The 13,885-nt window shown below is 44.3% G+C and overlaps 2 protein-coding genes and 1 long non-coding RNA gene across 8 annotated transcripts in view; 1 reads left to right on the top strand and 2 right to left on the bottom strand.

The window, feature by feature from the left end:
* LOC135093298 (uncharacterized) overlaps positions 1-2,648 on the bottom strand; it is a 116,547-nt gene extending 113,899 nt beyond the window's left edge. Inside the window, exon 1 of one of the 2 annotated variants that reach the window (XR_010263290.1) lies at positions 2,550-2,648. This is a non-coding gene — a long non-coding RNA (uncharacterized LOC135093298). The remainder of the gene's footprint in view (positions 1-2,549) is intronic. The other variant, XR_010263299.1, reaches the window with a different exon arrangement.
* LOC135093295 (GTP-binding protein REM 2-like) overlaps positions 1-9,467 on the top strand; it is a 56,775-nt gene extending 47,308 nt beyond the window's left edge. For all 5 annotated transcript variants that reach the window (XM_063992426.1, XM_063992425.1, XM_063992428.1 and 2 more), the window contains 3 exons: positions 6,970-7,147; positions 7,635-7,735; positions 7,951-9,467. In XM_063992426.1, coding sequence (XP_063848496.1) covers positions 6,970-7,147; positions 7,635-7,735; positions 7,951-8,184 — 513 coding nt within the window. In that variant the 3' untranslated portion in view covers positions 8,185-9,467. The remainder of the gene's footprint in view (positions 1-6,969; positions 7,148-7,634; positions 7,736-7,950) is intronic.
* A 652-nt stretch (positions 9,468-10,119) lies between these two features.
* Positions 10,120-13,885, bottom strand: part of LOC135093296 (glutamate-gated chloride channel alpha-like) — a 65,561-nt gene continuing 61,795 nt past the window's right edge. Inside the window, exons 9-10 of the mRNA XM_063992430.1 lie at positions 13,113-13,557; positions 10,120-10,345 (exon numbers count right to left, since the gene is read on the bottom strand). Coding sequence (XP_063848500.1) covers positions 10,181-10,345; positions 13,113-13,557 — 610 coding nt within the window. The 3' untranslated portion in view covers positions 10,120-10,180. The remainder of the gene's footprint in view (positions 10,346-13,112; positions 13,558-13,885) is intronic.

Here is a 13,885-nt window from a genome sequence, read left to right as displayed (position 1 = left end):
CTCAGGCATTCGAGAATAATCCAGATGAGAAAGCGTTAAATCAAGAATATGTATCTGAAGTTCATGTTCTTCTAAAGTTTTGTTCTCTCAATAAGGACTATTTTGAAAGGCCACAGGGATGATTAGTCAGGTTGCCAGGGGTGTTTTTCTCCAATGATGAAACAAAATCCCTCTTAAATCATCGACAGAGTAATAAACACACTCGTAAAACTTCAACACTAGTAACTTCCACTTGTCTAGTAGATATAGGTTAAGGAGAGGCGTTGAAACATACAGTATTACGGTCCTCTAATAAAAGTCACGAAAGGGAGAGCTAATTGGCTTCTACTACTACTATTATGTTTATACCAGCTGGTTCCGTTCTGTTATTTCCGTGTTAATTACTGATTTCACGATTACGGCGACTGATAATGCTTCACAGTAACAAAAACCAATAACCAGAAAATTAGATCCTATCACAAAACAAAAAGAAAAGGATGAAACAAATGTATGTCAATAAAATCCAGACAATTGATTATTTCACTAACTCGTGGTGCATTTTCAAATGCATTTTGTCTATAACTTGTACGTTATTTGGACAGTTATTGATTGCACATGCAAAGCTAATCCACTAAAGCATTTCATGTAGTAATAAAATTTAATATGTATGCGAATAAACGTCCCTCGCTGCTTTTATTGACATTTATTAAAGGCTTTAATTTTTTTATGATAGGCTTTAATGTAGTGATTATTATTATTCAGTATTTTAATATAAATCGCCGTAATTGTAAACGCAATCCAAAAAACACGGCTGCATTTTTGATAAACAATCACGAAGTGGTGGCAGCCCCCAGGGGAAGGCAGCCACGAAATGAAGGCTACACCCCCGCAGAGAAGGGAACTGGGGGTAGGAGACCCGGTGTTCCAACGACATGACCGTCCAGCGCCGCAAGGGAAAATGAGGTTAAAAGCATTGCTGATGATGAATGACGGAGCAGTGAGCATAAAGCAGCGGCTAATAAACGCTAGGTTTAGTTTTCAAGGCTCATGCAGTTTGTACCGTCAAATCTGGATTAAAAATAGCATTTTTTTTTTCTCTCCTCTCCTAAAGCCTATCAGTCCACCAGTCACGCATAAAAAAGGGAAAAGCATCAGTTCTCTCGCATAATTTCCTCGCATTATGGAAAAAAAAAAAAACAAGCAAAATTTCAGATCCTTGCGCCCGAAAATGGTCGCCGCTCCACTCAGCGCCAGCAGCTCACGGTTATGTGGACACAACGCTTCTATTATTTTGTTGTGGCCGCAATTACGCGCTATTATCCTTTTTCCCTGTCTCTGTTATTCTGCTGGTCCCAAGAGGAATCTAGGCAATTTTAAGAAACGAGAAAATAATCTCCTTTAGTTATTCACCGCAAAGCCCGAACGACTGTGGTTGCGAGGCGGTGGTGATGCAATGGTGGTAGTCGTAATGGTGGGGAAAGCAATGGTAATGGCGATGGTGATGAATAAGTGGCAATGACACTGACGGTGATGGCGATGAGGGAAGCTGTGGGGATGGTGTAGTGGTGGTGAGAGCGTTGGTGGAGTGGAGGTGGTGGTATAAATAGGATGGCTGAGGTGGCGTGGTGATTGAATTGAGTTGAATTGATTTGCTGGTGGTGGTGGCGGTGGTGACAGTGGCGGCGGTGGCGGTGGTGGTGGTGGCAGAGATAGACCAGTGGTGGTGGGTAGCAGTGGTGATAGCAGTACGATTGGTGGAGTGGGTGGGAATGATAGTGGTGGCGGTGGTGGTAGTAGTGGTGGTAGTAAACGTGGCAGGGCGCTCAGCTGGCGGCTTTGTTTAACTTTGGCCTGCCGAGCGCCGGAAGCAGAACAAACAAATAGACAAAGGGACCAACAAATACACGCTTTGTCGGAACATTTGTTGCTTTCAGCGAGAACAATCCAGGTTTTTATTTATGTGTATATATATATATATATATATATATATATTTTTTTTTTTTTTCGATTCTTTTATTAGTGATGATTAAATAATAACTTTTTTCCCCCTGGTAGCGCTGCCAGCCCGGATGCCACGATTCATCAAGGTGATCACAGCCTGGCCACAACACGACCTCGCAAGTGGAACCCGCTGTTAATTAGACCAATTACAACGCGTCCGCCGGTCCAATTACACTCTTCGTGAAGCAAACCACGTCCACAGCTATGCGCACACCTGCTCATGTGACTCCTAGCGACAAGTTAAAACGACCTCTAATTCTTATGATTCTATGATGCACTTTATAGCAACGGGTCAAATGTGCACTGTGCCGAGTTAGCAATACTGAGAGCTACAACAAACAAATCTAATATAGTGCTGTCATATATATAACCTGGAGTAAGATAATGAACCAGTATTCCCTCCAACTACCTAAGCATCTCAAGCAAAGATTACGATTATTACAACGCCTCCTCCAATTACGGAAACAGACATCCATTTTGTTAGTGCCCTTAATACTTTAATCTAAGACAGATGGAAATACTGGAGAACTTATAATAAGAATCTTAACCACAGTAAAGTGAACACTTACCAAACGTCCATCTGTGCCCAGCGTGGTGAATCCGTGCCACAAGCCACCAGCCACCACCAGTCTAGCTTCTCACCATCATACTTCCCCGTCCCGCCGTCCTCATGCCCGCTAATCCATAAGCCACGGCAGGAGGTACAACTCACATAATATCAACACAAGGCCTTTGTGATAATGTACATGACTTCCAAGGCTAAATTAATCGCCACATAGTCACCGCAGTCTTCCCGGATCACTGTTTACATTCGTACTTTCGCCACTGCCCGCCAGGTGTCACTCTCCCGCGGCGGACGGCATCCAGCTGTACGAACACCAGGAAGGACCATTAAATGTGTGTTTTTTTTTTTTTTTACGATATATACTTGATCGTTTGGCTTTACTCTCTAGTGTTTGTAAACTTCTTACAGCAGAATTTGGTGTTTAAACTGAATCTGTACAGAGAGACTGTACCTCATCACCTAAATTAATTCATTTTATGAGTTTGGCGTGCCTCCGGCAATGAAACACGAGTAAAAGACGATGGAGGATCTGGCGATATTCGTTCGTTACTGCAGTGGTCTCACTTTCGTTCACTTTCAGGCTGAATTCTGCATTGTTATAGGGATAGAATGGTTTAAATTCTCCTGTGGGTTTTATGCTTTTGTAGACAATACACAAGCGTTGTAAAATGACAAAGGAACAGAGAGGAGAGCAATGCGTGTGTTGGCAACCTACCCACGCAAGCAGCCTACTCGTACCCACAGGCTTTGAGCTGCAACGGCAAAGCGGTTTATGGGGCTAAGCCTGTATTCGGATAGAAAATTTACATGTAAATAATCAAATACAATCTGTTATCTCACAATCAGGCACAGTATAAGCCACACACAGGCGATTGACCACCAATGAACTCTAATTAAAAGGATTCTAATCATAAAAAGAACAATTCACTATATCTTTTATTAATCAACAGTCTATTTTGTACGTACATATATAGGTTATTTATTCTTCATATACATATCATTTGACATACTTTTAAAATCTTGTACATAAGATTTTACTTATATTACACTTTGCTCTGTCGTGAATTAGAGGCACGTTCCCGAACCTCCGCGCTGTGCCTCGCTAAATGGCAGCACCCAACCAGATTAAGTTAGTTCACGTCACAATTAGAGAAAAGGAAGAGTAAACAGTCCAAAACGTAGACTGTGTGTGTGTGTGTGTGTGTGTGTGTGTGTGTGTGTGTGTGTGTGTTTTGTCCGGTGTTAGCGAGAGAGGACAGCAATGTTGGAACAGAATAAGGACGTTTCTCTCTCTCTCTCTCTCTCTCTCTCTCTCTCTCTCTCTCTCTCTCTCTCTCTCTCTCTCTCTCGTTTGTAGCTGCGTCGTGTCCTCTAAATGAATCTGTGTACTCGAGGAGGAGGCTAAGGGCGTACGCCGCCACGCCCCTGTGTAGCCTATAACCGGACACGAACAACAACACTGCAATGCCAGGTGACAGAAAGAACAGCGCGGTGAGAGAGCAAAAAAAAAAGAGCACGGAAGGTCGGTGATGGGAATTCGTCCATGATCTAGAATTACTAAGTTGATTTAAGTTAATGCGCCCAATCTAGTGTTTAATCAGGTAACATTATTTTAATTAATTTTGTAAAAGGTGAAAAAGGTATGTATGTCTGTATGTGTATCTCTCTCTCTCTCTCTCTCTCTCTCTCTCTCTCTCTCTCTCTCTCTCTCTCTCTCTCTCTCTCTCTCTCTCTAGCAGAAATACGTAGAAGACAATTTTTTTTTAGTTATCTTGAAAGTTTAGAGAAGAAAAGAAAGAAAGGAGACTGTTTAGCGAAAGTTTACAGGAAACAAAGGCTGACTGACCATAAGTTAAGTTGCATTTAATTTTCGACGACGTTTTTTGTGCTGGTCGTTGTGCCATTGTTGATGGGGTGGTGGTAGTGACAGTACTACCACATGGTAATTGCTTTCTTTCTACGTACTACCACACAATACCTGTTGCTTTCCTGCCCTCTTTCTGCGACTCAATATCGTAAAAAAAATATATATATATATATATATAAAAGAAAATACTTGCTATAATAGGAGTGAATGACTAACAAACCGATTGATTGATTAAGTGTTGGAAAGATGAATTTTATGACGATTTAATCAATTCTCCTTTTCTGTCTCGACGTATATCACGCGTTAGGATATGAATAGTGCTTACCTTTGATTTCGTCGTACAAATACATTGAGCGTCTCACTTATCGAGCACTGTATAATCTTATCGCCATTAGTGTACTTGCAGCATTTCACCCCGGCAGTAATGGCACAAGGTAGCACAGTGTAAACACGGACTTACTTGCCAACTGAATATTCTTCCAATTGGTCTTTTAAAGCTGACCTGAATAAAACATTTCATTTTATTAACATTAGTATACCTGACGGCAATCTGGCGCGGCAGTAAAGGGACGCGTTAGCACAATGTAAACACGCACTTATTTGCCAACTGAATATTCTTGCGTTTGGTCTTTCACTCATTCAGTGCTGTGGTCATCTGTTGTTAACATTCTGAGCACTATGAAGAGTCGCGTGCCTCGACACACAAACAAAACTAGAGAATAGAGAGTTGTTATTATCTTTTCCAATCTACAAAAATACTGGAGAGCCTGTAGTAAGAAAAGATGTGTGTGGTAGTTGTAGATGATCAGGTTAATTTTGTCTTCTGCACGGCACAAAACTGCTAGAGAGACTGTAGTACAAACGCATCTGAAAACTTATAGGTGATTATGGGGAAAATTTGTCTAGCAGCGTACCGGCAGATCCGGATATAACATTTCTGACCTTTGACGCGTCCAGGGTTTGTGAAAGACCCACAGATCGGAATCCAAATCCTGACGTGATGTTGAAAGCTGCGTTGTAAAAGGACAAAAGTTAATCAGTGTTGAAAGAAAAAGTCGAGTATTTCGTTTCGATCACTGGTTTGAAACTGAGAAAAGGTTGAAAGTGTGTGGTTCTATATTACTTTGGTTTATTCACATTTATTCCCTTATTTGCTCGTATATTTGTTTATCTATCTATTTATTGATCGATTTAGTTACATATTTTTTTCTCTTTCTTTAGCTATTCACTTATTTAATAGTTAATTTATTCACTCCATTCATTCCTTTATTTAGCCTCTTATTTGTTCATACTTTATGCCGAGGAAGTTCCGTGCTGGAAATATTGTTAATACTGCTGACTTTTTTTTGTATTACTCTTTCCAAAGCATACAAAGAAACTACTAATTTTTATCCATCACAACGTAGAGGATTGCTGCTCCCTAATAATTTAAGAGTAAAGGAAAAGAATCACCTCAGTACTTTTCTCCCCTCCACACACACACACACACACACACACACACAGACACGGTGTTTTCCCGTCGAATAAGCCTCGCTCGCTACAGGCCAGGGGGGGAAATATATGTTACGTGATAGGATTAATGAAGATCAGGTGGGTAAAAGACTGTGAAAGCTGCCCTGACTACTGCCGCCCATGTTCACTACAGAGGCGCAGGCTGCTCTAATCCCTCCCTCCAGCTACTTTTCCGTGCCTTTTTACTTTTTTTTTCTGACTGAACGATGAGGCCCCGTGTAAATATCGTAAAATGAGATCTTCTTGGCAGCAACATTATTAGCGGTGGTGGTGATGGTGGTGGTAGCAGTAGTATGAAGGTTACTGCTGTATTATCGTCGTTGTTGTTGATAATTACAATGCTAAAGCTGCTGCTGGTACTAAAGTAGTCTTGCCAAAATAAACTAATAAATACCAAGTGTGCTGATCGCCCTTCAACAGGCGTGCTGCGTGCTGCCTCGTTGGCGGTGCTGGAGTGAGTGTTCCGAGGAGTGATACAAGGCTTCGAACTTCACACCGCAGCACGCACTCCCACGACCACTTATAGCTGAGTGGTATTTTCGAATGCTTGCGTGGATTATTCAGACTGATTCAGGCAACTCATCTTTAGTTTGTTATTGTGATTTCGAGGCTCAGAAAGAATATACGTTTATGTTGTTAATATGACGTCCAGCGCGTATCAGAATAAATCCACTTGCACTTTCCCTGCACTTGCGTAGACTCTCCTGCAAACAACTGGCCCGTGCAATACAAAAATCTCGGGTTTCAAGAGATCCTTCATAAATGCTTGTGACGGTGAAACCTTGAACTGATTTTAAGCTCCCTTCAACTTTTACGTGATCATGTTACCAATAAATGTTTATATTGCTTTTCAGGCAAGGATAAAAGAATTACGTTGATGAAACCTTGCCTGAGGAAAGTTCGAATTTCATCAAGGTAACCTTCATTCTTTTCCATCCTATCTTTTCTCTTCTCTTATTACAAAGTCTGCGTCTTGGCGGGACTTGCGAACCCTGGCCTGGCTCAGAATACTCCCTTCATGATCCTGGCACGTGTCTCCCCGCAGCGCGAGGGCCACGCGGACGGCTGGGTGGTGGTGTACAGCATTAGTGACCGGGAGAGCTTCAAGTCAGCCTCCACAGCGCTGGGCAAGGTGTGGTCCCTCGGGCACGTGACCCACCGCGCCGTCATCCTGGTGGGCAACAAGACAGACCTGGAGCGCACCAGAGTGGTCAACACAGCAGGTAAGAGGCAGTGAGAGGGGAGTGTAATCTAATTGTTCAGATTTAAAGCATCATGTCAACATCTACGTGCTAATAAGAGAGATTGGTGTATCTCTTTTTATCTGAATCACGTCTTTTTCTAGGAATTCTCCTCTATGGGATGACAGGGACTGAGAACTGAGTTGCAGAGTTTTTAAAAAGGGTTGAGGAGGATGCCCATACTATCCATACTCCTTTTTCAGAGCAGGAACTAAAGGAATTTCAACACCAAATTCACTTTTGCTGCGGCATCAGAACTCTGATAATTTGTATTTCGGTATCTCTTCTTTTGCATGATGAATGTAATCGTATATGTAATCACGATAGCATAGGATCAAACACCTGTGCACCTAAGTAGAACCACCTGAGATTACCACCAACACACACACAAAGAACTCCTGCATTAACAAAAGGTGTACAAACGCTCTTAGCATCCCGCAGCGCCTGATGTGTGTCTCCCTGCCGGCAGAGGGCCGCACGCTGGCCACCACCTACGAGTGTAAGTTCATCGAGGTGAGCGCCGGGTTTGACCACAACGTGGACGAGCTGCTGGTGGGCATCCTGACGCAGGTGTGTTTCCGCCATCCCTCACAAAAAAGGCTTACTTTATGTTTTTTTCTGAAAAGAGCAATAAAATTTCAGCGCCAAAAAGTTACCGCGTTCATCTAAAAGTGTAGGGAAATAAAACTAGCTTCCCCAGAGTGGTTCGTTGACCCAATAAAAAGCGGCGCCGCCCACGGCCACTAACATGCATGTTACTCTTTTCTTTGTCTCCACGTCCACAGATCCGCCTGAAGCAGCATGCGCAGACCGGAGGTGAGGGGACGGGCCACCTCCCCAGCGGCGGCAGCGTCGACATGTCCCCGACAAACAGTGTGGGCAGCACCGGTGTCTCCTCCCCTGGCGGCAACGCCAGTAAGCTGCGGCACAAGAACAGTTTCCGCGTCAAGGGAATTCTGAACAAACTGCTGAACAAAGACCGCAAAGCAAAGTCGTGTGAGAACCTGCAGGTGTTGTGAGGCGAGGCGAGGCACGCCCAGCCCCGCCGCGCCCCGCCCCTGCACACACAGCGGGGGCAGGCCGGCACCAACACCACGAGACGCCACGCGCCCCCTGCCGCATGAGCACAAAATTTCCACATACACATAGAGGAAAGCAGTACTGTTGCCTTATAACAAAGACTACCTTGAGGAATCATTAAAAAAGACAACAAGAAGCAATAGTTAGATTATTATTTATCAGAGAATCAAGCCATCGTGTGTCGATGGACAGTCTCGCTGGCGTGTGTGTGACGAGGCTGAGAACGCAGGAATGCAGCACAGCAACAACAACAACAACAATAATAACAATAACAGCAGCAAGAACAACAGCGATGACAATACTAATAACAGCACTAACACCAACAACATCCGCACCACAAACAGACAGACAACCCTAAAAGTCTCTTTCATCACTACCACCACCACCGCCGCCACACACGTCACGCCCCTCGGCTGCCCCTTCAATAAGTGTCCATGAGTGTCGGTGTGTGTTTTTCTCGTGCTCTTGACGTGGATCGTCGTCTACCGCCTCGTGGCGTCATGTGTCCGTAATGATAAAGTAATGCTAAGAGTAACACACTGAACATCACCTTCGAACTTTCTTATTACCGTCGACTTGTGTGTGTGTGTGTGTGTGTGTGTGTGTGTGTGTGTGTGTGTGTGTGTGTGTGTGTGTGCAATGTTTCAATCTCATTCACAAGTATAAAATAGTGGATGTTTTATTTCTATTTTTCGTCTGGTGTAACAACATTTTGGTGTAGCCACGTCTTCAGCTCAACTGGTGTTACTTAACTTAACTCAAACCTTTTTATATGTGACGTACAGTACTGTAAGGTGACGCAACACTTCTCACCTAGGTAAGTAATGGTTATAGACTTTCTCGACATTACCGCGGAGAAAGAATAAAAATCAAATTCCTACTTGTGGTGATGATGAAGAAAAAAGAATGTATACACGCATATCACCTTTCCCTTATGTGTCCTTGTGTGTCCTTGAGCACTGACACCCGGCCACGTGCATACAGGGATAGACAAAGTTTCCGTACGTACAAGAAATACGGACAGCATGGCACGAAACACGGACGTATGTACGTATGTATGTATTAATCCTGCTCATCCTTGTAACTTCCACCCAACACACACACACACACACACACACACACACACACAAGCTATCGCAGTAACTGACGAAAGCGGCGAGGAAAGGGAAGTGCCAGTGTCTGTCTCTCCTAAAACACGAACAAAAATAAAAACTTACATTGGACGTGTCGTAAACTCCCAGCCAAACTCTCTCTTTCTCTCTCTCTCTCTCTCTCTCTCTCTCTCTCTCTCTCTGGGTGAGTGATAAATGGTAAGTGAGAGGGCGCGAGTTGTAAGCTTCTCCATTTTGCTTCCCCTCATTACTCACAGCGTGCTTTGGCTTGTCTCTTCTCTTCTGTAAGTGGAGTAGGAGGAGGAGGAGGAGGAGGAGGAGGTCTCTCTCTCTCTCTCTCTCTCTCTCTCTCTCTCTCTCTCTCTCTCTCTCTCTCTTCAGAGAGCATCCCACGCACAGTTCCACAAAGAATTATACGGCAGGGAGAGAGAGAGAGAGAGAAGAGAGAAGAGAGAGAGAGAGAGAGAGAGAGAGAGAGAGAGAGAGAGAGAGAGAGAGAGAGAGAGAGAGAGAGAGAGAGAGAGAGAGAGACAGGTAAAACTGAAAGCACTACCTTCCCAGTCATAACAGCCTCCCGAAGCGCCTCTTCTCCCACGGCAGTCAGGCACATGAACTCTTTTTCCCCCGAATTCCAACACTTTGCCAGCACTTCCTCTCTCTTTCCTACTGCTGCAAATCAGGCTAAATGTGACGTTGATTTGAAGGACAAGAAGGTGGAGGAGTAGGAGGGGAATGACGACACAGAGGAGGAGTTATGTAGAGAGAACGTGATGTAGTGAACGTAGATCAGGTGATGCACAGAACGGTTTATGTTCTGACGTGGCTACCGTCTCCTCCCGAGCCAGTACGCCCAGTAGCACAGGTTGCCTACTACGAACAAAAGCGGGAACACCTTCAAGCTCCAGCTCTCCACGCGGTCACCCCAGTCCCGCCAACTCGAGCCGCCTTTCCTGACTTTTACCGCCTCGCCCACTGGCTTCACCGAGGTCTGCAAAAAGAGTGATGTGTTAGATTATAGTAGAGTGAGGTTTGGGTTTATTTCCAACCTTTGTTTAGACTTTGTACGTTTTTTGAGAGCAGGTGGGGGAGTGTTCATTGTTTAAGGGTCAAGTCAAATTAGGTTGCAGTTTATTTACGTCCTTTGTTTAGACTTGGTGTTGTGAGAGCGAGTGTGGTGGAGTGAGAATCCAGTCAAGTGTGTGTGCGGTTCATGTCATGTTAGGTTTAGTTAGATGATTTGTTTATGTGATAATAGTACAGGGGTGAAGAAGGCGTGGATTTAATGTCCAGTGTGTGTAAGGTTCAAGTCAAATTAGGTTGCAGTTTATAAATGATTTGTTTTTATGAGAATAGTTCAGGGCTATGGAAAAAAGTGGGATTAATGTCGTGATGTTTGCAAATTTAAGCGAAATTAGGTTAAATTTTAATCATCTCACTCGTTTAGTGAATTGTTTACATGAGAGTATTTCAGAGGTAAAGAAAAATGTGGAATTAATGTCATGATGTATGCAAATTTATGTTAAGTCAGGTTTCACTTAAATCAGATTATACATTTAAATGGAGTTAATTTGTTTCGGGAGAAAAATAATACCAAATGAGTGTCGTCTGCCACTACTGTCAGAAAATTCACAAAGTCGTGTCTTGCTCATCTCCTAATCTCTACACACGAAAAAAAAAAAAAAACGCGACGTGAAGCTGTTAAAAGTGAGGCTACGTTTTCTACCTTTTATCTCACGAAATTAGATGAAAACATGAGATTCTGAAGGTAAGAATCAGCGCCTTACCTTCTCTCTCTCTCTCTCTCTCTCTCTCTCTCTCTCTCTCTCTCTCTCTCTCTCTCTCTCTCTCTCTCTCTCTCTCTCTCTCTCTCTCTCTCTCTCTCTCTCTACTGGAGCAAAGTTGAGATCACCTTCCCTTCCCTTCCCTGTCTGGCTTCACTCACTCCTTCCCTCCATTCCTTTCCTTCACTGCTTCCTCCTTATCTTCTTTGCCTTCCTCAGTCCTTCTCTCTCTCTCTCTCCCTTTCATGTAACTTTCGTCGAGGCAATAACTCCGCCCTCCGACCTTGACTGCTCTTAGCCATGCACGCCGTGAGTTATGCCGCCTTACACACACACACACACACACACACACACACACACACACACACGAGACATATCAAATCGTGTCTTTATATGTAAAAATGTACGTACAATGAAGTCAGCATAAGTGTGTGTGTGTGTGTGTGTGTGTGTGTGTGTGTGTGTGTGTGTGTGTGTGTGTGTGTGTGTGTGTGCGTTCAAGCCTCACCTGTTGTCCCTTTCGAAAGTCTATGGCGGCGAGATAACATGACTTGTAACACACTACAAATTAATACACTTTTCTCACTCTCAGCTCGTCACTTTTTGTTACCTTTTCCAGATACCCTCCTGCCTGACTGACTAACTGACTGCCTGCCTAACTGACTAACTGCCTAACTGAACGTCTAACTAACTGCCAAAATGACCTCCTGCCTGACTAACTAACTGACTGCCTGCCTGACTAACCACCAGACTAACTGCCTGACTGACTAACTGAACACCTGACTAACTACCTAACTGACTGACTAACTTCCTGACTGCCTGACTACCTAACTAACCGGCTGACGAACTAATAACTTTAAGAATCCCTCAACAAACACCCTACTGACCTAATCACTAGAAAGGAAGGGGGAGAAACTAGTGAATACGGTACAGAAAGTTAACCAAAAGACCACCACAAGAAGCTAAAGTGCTGAATGACCGTCAGACGTCAACAGAGCAAGGGAGTAAAAAGTCCATAGAAAAGGTGGAAGGAGAACGTGGCGGTGTATGAGAGAGGCACAGTATTACGAAAGTGAGGCAGGTGATGTTAAGTGTTAAGTTAAGAAGGTCAAACGGCTGACGAGGCTCACAGGTGGTCGAGGTGGTGGTAGGGTGTGTTGAGTGGACGTGGCGGTGTTGAGGAGTTGCATAAGGTGTTGAAGGAATGTGGCAAGTGTTGGAAGGGCATTGGCATGGAGAGGAGGCCTGAGAGGGTGTGTGGAGCGTCTAACCTTGACAAACATAGGTGTGTATGTCTCCTCGGGCGCTGCCTGCAACAAGGATGTGAAAGTAAGATTGAAAGCGGGAACGGTGACTGGGAGGCTGAAAGATGGTGGAACGTAAGGAAGGACAGGATGGGAGGGAAAGAAATAAGGAATGAATGAATATAGTTTGTCTGAAAGGAAATAAGTGATACGAGCAGACATAAAAGGAAAGTAAGAAAGGACGGAAGGATGAGCGGAAGACTGGAAGGAAGAAAGGAAAGAAAGAAGCAAGGGCGGAAGGGAAAGGAGGAAGAAAACAAAGAATACAAGAAAAAGTAAAGGTAGGTAGGGAGGAGGAGAAAAATAGGAGGGAAGGAAGGAAGAAAGCCATGAGGGCAGGAAAGAGAGAGAAAAGAGAGAGAAAAGACAACGACGAGCGAGTGAAGAAAAAAATGGAAATAAAACAAAGCACACGAGGAAGAAAGCAAGGATGGAATAGGAGAATCAGGAAGGAAAGAGAGGGAGAACCAAATACCCGAGGAAAGAAGAGAGGACGGGGGAATGAACAAATGATGAGTCAGTTAACTAAAACCAAAAATACAAGAACATAAACAAGATATGAATAAATGTCGCTAATTGTATTCACCGTCTGTGTGTGTGTATGCGTGTGTGTGTGTGTGTGTGTGTGTGTGTGTGTGTGTGTGTGTGTGTGTGTGTTGACTGTGCTCACATATAGGAAGGCCTCGGGTAAGCAGGTAGAAGCACATCCCTCGCCCTGCTCCTCCTTTTGTTGCCTCCCCCCCTGCTTGCTCCTCGTCCCGTCCTCCTCACTCGCCACCACCTCCTTGTCTCCCCACACCCGCTGCTGCTTCTGCATGCTCCTCCTCGACGCGTGGCTCACTAGGTCGATGGTTGAAGGGATCACACTGGGCTGAGAGGAAGCTTCGGAGGGTGGTGAGGTGGCGGTGGGCACTCTATTAGGGGTGGTGGTGGAGGGAATAGATGCGTGAGTGCGTTCGGTTGAGCTATTAGTGTCTTTCTCAGCCGCCCGCCGCCCCAGCTCGTACATGCGGATGACGCCGGTGAACTCAAACAGCACCAGGAACACGAAGATGATGCACATGATCATCCACTGGTCCACCGCCTTGGCATACGACACCTTGGGGCTCTCCTCCCTGCGGATAGAGCATTGCTGAGTAACATAGGAGCAGATAGAAAGAGCAAACGTATGGGTCAGACTTCTTGGGACGTATGAGGTGTTTGTGATGGAGTGGTCTGTGTTAATGTAAGGGATGTAGGGTGGTAGTACAGGGAAAGGTAAAGAAAAAATGGCTGATGCTTTTGTTGTTGTTGGTATTACTACTACTACTACTACTACTACTACTACTACTACTACTACTACTACAACCGCTAACCACTACAACTTGAATAAAGTGAAAGAAGGCTTACATCCTGCCTTAATTGCACACTCGTTTCACTCAGCACCACGTAGACAACACGCGC

This window comes from Scylla paramamosain, chromosome 42 (assembly GCF_035594125.1).
Source record: "Scylla paramamosain isolate STU-SP2022 chromosome 42, ASM3559412v1, whole genome shotgun sequence".
NCBI lineage: Eukaryota > Metazoa > Arthropoda > Malacostraca > Decapoda > Portunidae > Scylla > Scylla paramamosain.
The sequence above is the reverse complement of the archived record's forward strand: the minus strand, read 5'-3'. Positions and strand labels throughout refer to the sequence as shown.